This window comes from Carcharodon carcharias, assembly GCF_017639515.1.
Source record: "Carcharodon carcharias isolate sCarCar2 chromosome 35 unlocalized genomic scaffold, sCarCar2.pri SUPER_35_unloc_6, whole genome shotgun sequence".
NCBI classification, from domain to species: domain Eukaryota; kingdom Metazoa; phylum Chordata; class Chondrichthyes; order Lamniformes; family Lamnidae; genus Carcharodon; species Carcharodon carcharias.
In genome coordinates, this window is record NW_024470722.1 from 533,288 (window position 1) to 545,911 (window position 12,624).

Here is a 12,624-nt window from a genome sequence, read left to right on the forward strand (position 1 = left end):
CTCACTCGGCCAGGCCCCGCGGCCTAGTCCCCTCACTCGAGGCCCAGGCCCCGCGGCCTAGTCCCCTCACTCGAGGCCCAGGCCCCGCGGCCTAGTCCCCTCACTCGAGGCCCAGGCCCCGCGGCCTAGTCCCGCCACTCCAGGCCCAGGCCCCGCGGCCTAGTCCCCTCACTCCAGGCCCAGGCCCCGCGGCCTAGTCCCCTCACTCCAGGCCCAGGCCCCGCGGCCTAGTCCCCTCACTCCAGGCCCAGGCCCCGCGGCCTAGTCCCCTCTGCCTGGTACGATGGCCAAGCCGGGGGCCGAGCTCCTGCTGCTGGACTCCAACATCCGCCTCTGGGTCGTCCTCCCCATTGTCCTGATCAGCTTCTCGGTGGGGCTGATCCGCCATTACCTGAGCCGCTTGTTACAGGGGGAGAGGCGAGTGGAACTGGAGCAGCTTTCAGACAGGTTAATAATAAACTGGTTCATAACAACCCAGTCAATATAACAATCTGGCTGATATAACCTAACCCGGTCAATATAACCAAAGACTACAACCTAACCCAGTCAATGTAACCTAACCCAGTCAATGTAACCTAACCCGGTCAATGTAACCTAACCCGGTCAATGTAACCTAACCCGGTCAATATAACCAAAGACTATAACCTAACCCAGTCAATATAACCAAAGACTATAACCTAACCTGGTCAATATAACCAAAGACTATAACCTAACCTGGTCAATATAACCAAAGACTATAACCTAACCCTGTCAATATAACCAAAGACTATAACCTAACCTGGTCAATATAACCAAAGACTATAACCTAACCCAGTCAATATAACCAAAGACTATAACCTAACCTGGTCAATATAACCAAAGACTATAACCTAACCCGGTCAATACAACCAAAGACTACAACCTAACCCGGTCAATACAACCAAAGACTACAACCTAACCCGGTCAATATAACCAAAGACTACAACCTAACCCGGTCAATATAACCAAAGACTATAACCTAACCTAGTCAATGTAACCTAACCCGGTCAATACAACCAAAGACTATAACCTAACCCGGTCAATACAACCAAAGACTATAACCTAACCCGGTCAATACAACCAAAGACTATAACCTAACCCGGTCAATATAACCAAAGACTATAACCTAACCTAGTCAATGTAACCTAACCCGGTCAATATAACCAAAGACTATAACCTAACCCGGTCAATATAACCAAAGACTATAACCTAACCTGGTCAATGTAACCTAACCCGGTCAATATAACCAAAGACTATAACCTAACCCGGTCAATATAACCAAAGACTACAACCTAACCCGATCAATATAACTTAACCCGGTCAATATAACCAAAGACTATAACCTAACCCAGTCAATGTAACCTAACCCAGTCAATATAACCAAAGACTATAACCTAACCCGGTCAATATAACCAAAGACTATAACCTAACCTAGTCAATGTAACCTAACCCGGTCAATATAACCAAAGACTATAACCTAACCTGGTCAATGTAACCTAACCCGGTCAATATAACCAAAGACTATAACCTAACCCGGTCAATATAACCAAAGACTATAACCTAACCTGGTCAATGTAACCTAACCCGGTTAATGTAACCTAACCCGGTCAATATAACCAAAGACTATAACCTAACCCGGTCAATGTAACCTAACCCGGTTAATATAACCTAACCCGGTCAATATAACCAAAGGCTATAACCTAACGCGGTCAATGTAACCTAACCCAGTCAATGTAACCTAACTCGGTTAATATAACCAAAGACTATAACCTAACCCAGTCAATATAACCAAAGACTATAACCTAACCCGGTCAATATAACCAAAGACTATAACCTAACCCGGTCAATATAACCAAAGACTACAACCTAACCCAGTCAATATAGCCAAAGACTATAACCTAACCCAGTCAATGTAACCTAACCCGGTCAATATAACCAAAGACTATAACCTAACCCGGTCAATATAACCAAAGACTATAACCTAACCCAGTCAATGTAACCTAACCCGGTCAATGTAACCAAAGACTATAACCTAACCCAGTCAATATAACTTAACCCGGTCAATATAACCAAAGACTATAACCTAACCCAGTCAATGTAACCTAACCCGGTCAATATAACCAAAGACTATAACCTAACCCAGTCAATATAACTTAACCCGGTCAATATAACCAAAGACTATAACCTAACCCAGTCAATGTAACCTAACCCGGTCAATATAACCAAAGACTATAACCTAACCCAGTCAATATAACTTAACCCGGTCAATATAACCAAAGACTATAACCTAACCCAGTCAATGTAACCTAACCCGGTCAATATAACCAAAGACTATAACCTAACCCGGTCAATATAACCAAAGACTATAACCTAACCTGGTCAATGTAACCTAACCCAGTCAATATAACTTAACCCGGTCAATATAACCAAAGACTATAATCTAACCCAGTCAATGTAACCTAACCCGGTCAATATAACCAAAGACTATAACCTAACCCGGTCAATATAACCAAAGACTATAACCTAACCCGGTCAATATAACCAAAGTCTACAACCTAACCCAATCAATATAACTTAACCCGGTCAATATAACCAAAGACTATAACCTAACCCAGTCAATGTAACCTAACCCGGTCAATATAACCAAAGACTATAACCTAACCCGGTCAATATAACCAAAGACTATAACCTAACCTAGTCAATGTAACCTAACCCGGTCAATATAACCAAAGACTATAACCTAACCCGGTCAATATAACCAAAGACTATAACCTAACCTGGTCAATGTAACCTAACCCGGTCAATATAACCAAAGACTATAACCTAACCTGGTCAATGTAACCTAACCCGGTTAATGTAACCTAACCCGGTCAATATAACCAAAGACTATAACCTAACCCGGTCAATGTAACCTAACCTGGTTAATATAACCTAACCCGGTCAATATAACCAAAGGCTATAACCTAACGCGGTCAATGTAACCTAACCCAGTCAATGTAACCTAACTCGGTTAATATAACCAAAGACTATAACCTAACCCGGTCAATATAACCAAAGACTATAACCTAACCCGGTCAATATAACCAAAGACTATAACCTAACCTGGTCAATGTAACCTAACCCGGTTAATGTAACCTAACCCGGTCAATATAACCAAAGACTATAACCTAACCCGGTCAATGTAACCTAACCCGGTTAATATAACCTAACCCGGTCAATATAACCAAAGGCTATAACCTAACGCGGTCAATGTAACCTAACCCAGTCAATGTAACCTAACTCAGTTAATATAACCAAAGACTATAACCTAACCCGGTCAATATAACCAAAGACTATAACCTAACCCGGTCAATATAACCAAAGACTATAACCTAACCCGGTCAATATAACCAAAGACTACAACCTAACCCAGTCAATATAGCCAAAGACTATAACCTAACCCAGTCAATGTAACCTAACCCGGTCAATATAACCAAAGACTATAACCTAACCCGGTCAATATAACCAAAGACTATAACCTAACCCGGTCAATGTAACCTAACCCGGTTAATATAACCTAACCCGGTCAATATAACCAAAGACTATAACCTAACCCGGTCAATGTAACCTAACCCGGTCAATGTAACCTAACTCGGTTAATATAACCAAAGACTATAACCTAACCCAGTCAATGTAACCTAACTCGGTTAATATAACCAAAGGCTATAACCTAACCTGGTCAATATAACCAAAAACTATAACCTAACCCGGTCAATATTATCTAACCCGGTCAATATAACCAAAGATTTTAACCTAACCCAGTCAATATAACCTAACCTGGTTAATATAATTAAAAGCTATAACCTAATCCGGTCAGTGTAACCTAACCCGGTTAATATAACCAAAAACTATAATCTAACGCGGTTAATATAACCAAAGACTATAACCTAACCCGGTCAATGTAACCTAACCCGGTCAATATAACCAAAGACTATAACCTAACCCGGTCAATGTAACCTAACTCGGTTAATATAACCAAAGGCTATAACCTAACCTGGTCAACATAACCAAAAACTATAACCTAACCCGGTCAATATTATCTAACCCGGTCAATATAACCAAAGATTTTAACCTAACCCGGTCAATATAACCTAACCTGGTTAATATAACTAAAAGCTATAACCTAATCCGGTCAGTGTAACCTAACCCGGTTAATATAACCAAAAGCTATAATCTAACACGGTTAATATAACCAAAGACTATAACCTAACCCGGTCAATGTAACCTAACCCGGTTAATATAACCAAAGACTATAACCTAACCCGGTCAACGTAACCTAATCCGGTTAATATAACCAAAGACTACAACCTAACTCGGTGAATGTAATCTAACCTGGTTAATATAACCAAACCCAGTCATTGTAATCATACCCAGTCAGTTTGATTTACCCAGGTCAATCTTAGCAAACCCAGTCCATATAACCTAACCAGGTTAACAGTAGCTTTCAGACAGGTTAATGTCAAGTTTATCACAACCTGGTTAATATAACCTAAATCTGATTAATATAATTAATTCAGAATCTAACTTAACCTGGCTAACATGAGCAGCTTTCAGACAGTGTATGTCAATAATGACAAGTTTACCACACCTAGTTAAACTATCCAGGTTAATATTGTCTAAATCTGGTTAACATAATCTAACTCAGGGAATCTAACTTAACCTGGTTAACATGAGCAGCTTTCAGACAGGTTAACGTCAATAACGACAAGTTAACTTGGTTAATCTATCCTCATTAATTGACAATGACGGGTTGACAATCAGCTGGTTAATATAGCCTGCTTAATAATAGTTAAACTGGGTGAGAGAAAAAAGGCAGCCAAGCCTGCAACCTGGCACCAACCAGAAGGTGTAAACTGGTCGATAACAATAACCGGTTAATGAAACATAATCTGGTTTATGTAACAGATAGAGCAGGTGGATATTGGCTGAGGGGCTGGGGTGGGAGGCGGGGAAAGAGCTCTATAACATCCCTCAGTTAGGATAGCCAGAGAATATAATACAGCCTGGTCAATAACCATTGGACTGGTTGATATAACATGTGCTTCTCTCTGTCTAACACACCCACCACCAGCACCGTGTTTAATATGAGACTTTGCTTCTCTGTGATTTCAGTCAGGTGCTCGAGAGAAGCCGGAACCTGCGTGAACATGGGAAGTATCTCCCTCGGCAGGTGAGGAGAGACTGATCACATTCAGAGATTTTACTCTAGAAAAGAGAAGGCTGAGGGGGTGACCTGATCAAGCTCTTTAAAATGACGGAGGGGGTTTCGATAGGGTCAACGTAGAGAAGATGTTTCCACTTGTGGGGGAGGAGGGGAGACCAGAACTAGGGAGCCATCGATATAAGACAGTCCCTAATAGATCCAATCGAGGGGGAAATTCAGGAGAACGGTCTTTACCTAGAGAGCGGGGAGGTTGTGGAACTCGCTCCCACAGCGAGGGGTCGAGGTGAATCGTGTCGATGTGTTTAAGGGGGAAGCTGGATAAACACTTGAGGGGGAAAGGGATAGAAGGATATGGGGAAGATAAAGAGGGAATGGGGAGAGATGAAGAGGGGACGGGGGAGAGATGAGGGGACGGGGGAGATGAAGAGGGGATGGGGAGAGATGAAGAGGGGACGGGGGAGATGAAGAGGGGATAGGGAGAGATGAAGAGGGAATAGGGAGAGATGAAGAGGGGACGGGGAGAGATGAAGAGAGGACGGGGGAGAGATGAAGAGGGGACGGGGAGAGATGAAGAGGGGACGGGGAGAGATGAAGAGGGGACGGGGGGAGATGAAGAGGGGACGGGGAGAGATGAAGAGGGGACGGGGGAGAGATGAAGAGGGGACGGGGGGAGATGAAGAGGGGACGGGGAGAGATGAAGAGGGGACGGGGAGAGATGAAGAGGGGACGGGGAGAGATGAGGGGACGGGGGAGATGAAGAGGGGAAGGGGGCAGATGAAGAGGGGACGGGGGGAGATGAAGAGGGGACGGGGAGAGATGAATAGGGGACGGGGAGAGATCAAGAGGGGACGGGGGAGAGATCAAGAGGGGACGGGGGAGAGATCAAGAGGGGACGGGGGGAGAGATGAAGAGGGGACAGGGGAGAGATGAAGAGGGGACGGGGGAGATGAAGAGGGGACGGGGGAGAGATGAAGAGGGGACGGGGGAGATGAAGAGGGGATAGGGAGAGATGAAGAGGGAATAGGGAGAGATGAAGAGGGGACGGGGGAGAGATGAAGAGGGGACGGGGGAGAGATGAAGAGGGGACGGGGAGAGATGAAGAGGGGACGGGGAGATGAAGAGGGGATGGGGGGAGATGAAGAAGGGACGGGGGAGATGAAGAGGGGACGGGGGAGATTAAGAGGGGACGGGGAGAGATGAAGAGGGGACGGGGGAGAGATGAATAGGGGACGGGAAGAGATGAAGAGGAGACGGGGGAAAGATCAAGAGGGGACGGGGGGAGAGATGAAGAGGGGACAGGGGAGAGCTGAAGAGGGGACGGGGGAGATGAAGAGGGGACGGGGCAGAGATGAAGAGGGGATAGGGAGAGATGAAGAGGGGATAGGGAGAGATGAAGAGAGGACGGGGGAGAGATGAAGAGGGGACGGGGGAGAGATGAAGAGGGGACGGGGAGAGATGAAGAGGGGACGGGGGAGAGATCAAGAGGGGACGGGGGGAGAGATGAAGAGGGGACAGGGGAGAGATGAAGAGGGGACGGGGGAGATGAAGAGGGGACGGGGGAGAGATGAAGAGGGGATAGGGAGAGATGAAGAGGGGATAGGGAGAGATGAAGACGGGACGGGGGAGAGATGAAGAGGGGACGGGGGAGAGACGAAGAGGGGACGGGGGAGAGACGAAGAGGGGACTGGGGAGAGACGAAGAGGGGACGGGGAGAGATGAAGAGGGGACGGGGAGATGAAGAGGGGATGGGGGGAGATGAAGAAGGGACGGGGGAGATGAAGAGGGGACGGGGAGAGATGAAGAGGGGACGGGGGAGAGATGAAGAGGGGACGGGGGGAGATGAAGAGGGGACGGGGGGAGATGAAGAGGAGACGGGGGAGATGAAGAGGGGACGGGGGGAGATGAAGAGGGGACGGGGGGAGATGAAGAGGGGACGGGGGAGATGAAGAGGGAGGGGAGCGATCAAGAGGGGACGGGGAGAGATGAAGAGGGGACGGGGGAGAGATGAAGAGGGGACGGGGGGAGATGAAGAGGGGACGGGGGGAGATGAAAAGAGTATAAGGAGAGATGAAGAGGGGATGGGGGAGGGATGAAGAGGGGACGGGGGAGAGATGAAGAGGGGACGGGGGGAGATGAAGAGGGGACGTGGGGAGAAGAAAGCGGAATAGGGAGAGATGAAGAGGGGACGGGGGGGGAGATGAAGAGGGGACGGGGGGAGATGAAGAGGGGTTGGGGGGAGATGAAGAGGGAATGGGGAGAGATGAAGAGGGGACGGGGGGAGATGAAGAGGGGACGGGGGGAGATGAAGGGATGGGGAGAGATGAAGAGGGGACGGGGGGAGATGAAAGGGGAAAAGGGAGAGATGAAGAGGGGACAGGGGGGGAGATGAAGAGGGGACGGGGGAGATGAAGAGGGGACGGGGAGAGATGAAGAGGGGACGGGGGCGAGATGAAGAGGCGACGGGGGCGAGATGAAGAGGCGACGGGGGGAGAGATGAAGAGGGGACGGGGGGAGAGATGAAGAGGGGACGGGGGGAGATGAAGAGGGGACGGGGGGAGATGAAGAGGGGACGGGGGGAGATGAAGAGGGGACGGGGGGAGATGAAGAGGGGACGGGGGGAGATGAAGAGGGGACGGGGGGAGATGAAGAGGGGACGGGGGGGAGATGAAGAGGGGACGGGGAGAGATGAAGAGGGGACGGGGGAGAGATGAAGAGGGGACGGGGAGAGATGAAGAGGGGACGGGGGAGAGATGAAGAGGGGACGGGGGGAGAGATGAAGAGGGGACGGGGGAGAGATGAAGAGGGGACGGGGGAGAGATGAAGAGGGGACGTGGGGAGATGAAGAGGGAATAGGGAGAGATGAAGAGGGGATGGGGGTGAGATGAAGAGGGGACGGGGGGAGATGAAAGGGGAATAGGGAGAGATGAAGAGGGGACGGGGGGGAGATGAAGAGGCGACGGGGGGAGATGAAGAGGGAATGGGGAGAGATGAAGAGGGGACGGGGGGAGATGAAGAGGGGACGGGGGGAGATGAAGGGATGGGGAGAGATGAAGAGGGGATGGGGGGAGAGATGAAGAGGGGACGGGGGAGATGAAGAGAGGACGGGGGAGAGATGAAGAGGGGACGGGGGGAGATGAAAATAGGATAAGGAGAGGTGAAGAGGGGATGGGGGAGGGATGAAGAGGGGACGGGGGAGAGATGAAGAGGGGACGGGGGGAGATGAAGAGGGGACGGGGGGAGATGAAGAGGGGACGTGGGGAGATGAAAGCGGAATAGGGAGAGATGAAGAGGGGACGGGGGGGGGAGATGAAGAGGGGACGGGGGGGGGAGATGAAGAGGGGATGGGGGGAGATGAAGAGGGAATGGGAGAGATGAAGAGGGGACGGGGGGAGATGAAGAGGGGACGGGGAGAGATGAAGGGATGGGGAGAGATGAAGAGGGAATGGGGAGAGATGAAGAGGGGATGGGGGGAGAGATGAAGAGGGGACGCGGGGTAATGAAGAGAGGACGGGGGGGAGATGAAGAGGGGACGGGGGGAGATGAAGAGGGGACGGGGGGAGATGAAGAGGGGACGGGGGGAGAAATGGTGACGGGGGAGAGAGATGAAGAGGGGACGGGGGAGATGAAGAGGGGACAGGGGAGAGATGAAGCGTGGACGGGGGAGAGATGAAGAGGGGACGGGGGAGAGATGAAGAGGGGACGGGGGAGAGATGAAGAGGGGACGGGGGAGAGATGAAGAGGGGACGGGGGAGAGATGAAGAGGGGACGGGGGGAGATGAAGGGATGGGGAGAGATGAAGAGGGAATGGGGAGCGATGAAGAGGGGACGGGGGGAGATGAAGAGGGGACGGGGGGAGATGAAGAGGGGACGGGGGGAGATGAAGAGGGGACGGGGGGAGATGAAGAGGGGACGGGGGGAGATGAAGAGGGGACGGGGGGAGATGAAGATGGGACGGGGGGAGATGAAGAGGGGACGGGGGGAGATGAAGAGGGGACGGGGGGAGATGAAGAGGGGACGGGGGGAGATGAAGAGGGGACGGGGAGAGATGAAGAGGGGACGGGGAGAGATCAAGAGGGGACGGGGGAGATGAAGAGGGGACGGGGGAGATGAAGAGGGGACGGGGGAGAGATGAAGAGGGGACGGGGGAGAGATGAAGAGGGGACGGGGGAGAGATGAAGAGGGGACGGGGGAGAGATGAAGAGGGGACGGGGGAGAGATGAAGAGGGGCGGGGGAGAGATGAAGAGGGGACGGGGGAGAGATGAAGAGGGGACGTGGGGGGATGAAGAGGGAATAGGGAGAGATGAAGAGGGGATGGGGGTGAGATGAAGAGGGGACCGGGGGAGATGAAAGGGGAATAGGGAGAGATGAAGAGGGGACGGGGGGGAGATGAAGAGGGGACGGGGGGAGATGAAGAGGGCACGGGGGGAGATGAAGAGGGAATGGGGAGAGATGAAGAGGGGACGGGGGGAGATGGAGAGGGGACGGGGGGAGATGAAGGGATGGGGAGAGATGAAGAGGGGATGGGGGGAGAGATGAAGAGGGGACGGGGGAGATGAAGAGAGGACAGGGGAGAGATGAAGAGGGGACGGGGGGAGATGAAAAGAGGATAAGGAGAGATGAAGAGGGGTTGGGGGAGGGATGAAGAGTGGACGGGGGAGAGATGAAGAGGGGACGGGGGGAGATGAAGAGGGGACGTGGGGAGATGAAAGCGGAATAGGGAGAGATGAAGAGGGGACGGGGGGGGAGATGAAGAGGGGACGGGGGGAGATGAAGAGGGGATGGGGGGAGATGAAGAGGGAATGGGGAGAGATGAAGAGGGGACGGGGCGAGATGAAGAGGGGACGGGGCGAGATGAAGGGATGGGGAGAGTTGAAGAGGGAATGGGGAGAGATGAATAGGGGATGGGGGGAGAGATGAAGAGGGGACGCGGGGTGATGAAGAGAGGACGGGGGAGAGATGAAGAGGGGACGGGGGGAGATGAAAAGAGGATAAGGAGAGATGAAGGGGGGACGGGGGGAGAGAGGAAGAGGGGACGGGGGAGAGATGAAGAGGGGACGGGGGGAGATGAAGAGGGGACGGGGGGAGATGAAGAGGGGACGGGGGAGAGATGAAGAGGGGACGGGGGGAGATGAAGGGATGGGGAGTGATGAAGAGGGAATGGGGAGCGATGAAGAGGGGATGGGGGGAGAGATGAAGAGGGGATGGGGGGAGAGATGAAGAGGGGATGGGGGAGAGATGAAGAGGGGACGGGGGGAGATGAAGAGGGGATGGGGGAGAGATGAAGAGAGGACGTGGGGAGATGAAGAGGGGACGGGGGGAGATGAAGAGGGGACGTGGGGAGATGAAGAGGGAATAGGGAGAGATGAAGAGGGGATGGGGGTGAGATGAAGAGGGGACGGGGGGAGATGAAAGGGGAATGGGGGAGATGAAGAGTGGACGGGGGGGTAGATGAAGAGGAGACGGGGGGAGATGAAGAGGGAATGGGGAGAGATGAAGAGGGGACGGGGGGAGATGAAGAGGGGACGGGGGGAGATGAAGAGGGGATGTGGGGAGATGAAGAGGGGACGGGGGGAGAGATGAAGAGGTGACGGGGGAGACATCAAGAGGGGACGGGGGGAGAGATGAAGAGGGGACAGGGGAGAGATGACGAGTGGATGGGGGAGAGATGAAGAGGGGACAGGGGAGAGATGAAGAGGGGACGGGGGGTGATGAAAATAGGATAAGGAGAGGTGAAGAGGGGATGGTGGAGGGATGAAGAGTGGACGGGGGAGAGATGAAGAGGGGACGGGGGGAGATGAAGAGGGGACGTGGGGAGATGAAAGCGGAATAGGGAGAGATGAAGAGGGGACGGGGGGGGGGAGATGAAGAGGGGACGGGGGGGGGAGATGAAGAGGGGATGGGGGGAGATGAAGAGGGAATGGGGAGAGATGAAGAGGGGACGGGGGGAGATGAAGAGGGGACGGGGAGAGATGAAGGGATGGGGAGAGATGAAGAGGGAATGGGGAGAGATGAAGAGGGGATGGGGGGAGAGATGAAGAGGGGACGCGGGGTAATGAAGAGAGGACGGGGGGGAGATGAAGAGGGGACGGGGGGAGATGAAGAGGGGACGGGGGGAGAAATGGTGACGGGGAGAGAGATGAAGAGGGGACGGGGGAGATGAAGAGGGGACAGGGGAGAGATGAAGCGTGGACGGGGGAGAGATGAAGAGGGGACGGGGGAGAGATGAAGAGGGGACGGGGGAGAGATGAAGAGGGGACGGGGGAGAGATGAAGAGGGGACGGGGGAGAGATGAAGAGGGGATGGGGAGAGATGAAGAGGGAATGGGGAGCGATGAAGAGGGAATGGGGAGCGATGAAGAGGGGACGGGGGGAGATGAAGAGGGGACGGGGGGAGATGAAGAGGGGACGGGGGAGATGAAGAGGGGACGGGGGGAGATGAAGATGGGACGGGGGGAGATGAAGAGGGGACGGGGGGAGATGAAGAGGGGACGGGGGGAGATGAAGAGGGGACGGGGGGAGATGAAGAGGGGACGGGGAGAGATGAAGAGGGGACGGGGAGAGATCAAGAGGGGACGGGGGAGATGAAGAGGGGACGGGGGAGATGAAGAGGGGACGGGGGAGAGATGAAGAGGGGACGGGGGAGAGATGAAGAGGGGACGGGGGTGAGATGAAGAGGGGACGGGGGGAGATGAAAGGGGAATAGGGAGAGATGAAGAGGGGACGGGGGGGAGATGAAGAGGGGACGGGGGGAGATGAAGAGGGCACGGGGGGAGATGAAGAGGGAATGGGGAGAGATGAAGAGGGGACGGGGGGAGATGGAGAGGGGACGGGGGGAGATGAAGGGATGGGGAGAGATGAAGAGGGGATGGGGGGAGAGATGAAGAGGGGACGGGGGAGATGAAGAGAGGACAGGGGAGAGATGAAGAGGGGACGGGGGGAGATGAAAAGAGGATAAGGAGAGATGAAGAGGGGATGGGGGAGGGATGAAGAGTGGACGGGGGAGAGATGAAGAGGGGACGGGGGGAGATGAAGAGGGGACGGGGGAGATGAAGAGGGGACGGGGGGAGATGAAGATGGGACGGGGGGATATGAAGAGGGGACGGGGGGAGATGAAAGCGGAATAGGGAGAGATGAAGAGGGGACGGGGGGGGAGATGAAGAGGGGACGGGGGGAGATGAAGAGGGGATGGGGGGAGATGAAGAGGGAATGGGGAGAGATGAAGAGGGGACGGGGCGAGATGAAGAGGGGACGGGGAGAGATGAAGAGGGGATGGGGGGAGAGATGAAGAGGGGACGCGGGGTGATGAAGAGAGGACGGGGGAGAGATGAAGAGGGGACGGGGGGAGATGAAAAGAGGATAAGGAGAGATGAAGGGGGGACGGGGGGAGAGAGGAAGAGGGGACG

The 12,624-nt window shown here is 52.9% G+C and overlaps 1 protein-coding gene across 1 annotated transcript; it reads left to right on the forward strand.

Moving 5' to 3' along the window:
- Positions 1–15: 15 nt before the first annotated feature.
- LOC121274268 (ER membrane protein complex subunit 3-like) lies at positions 16–5,257 on the forward strand. The gene is made up of 2 exons (XM_041181478.1): positions 16–447; positions 5,170–5,257. The coding sequence occupies exons 1-2, from the start codon at positions 284–286 to the stop codon at positions 5,240–5,242; spliced, it is 237 nt and encodes a 78-aa protein (XP_041037412.1). The 5' UTR covers positions 16–283; the 3' UTR covers positions 5,243–5,257.
- Positions 5,258–12,624: the final 7,367 nt, after the last annotated feature.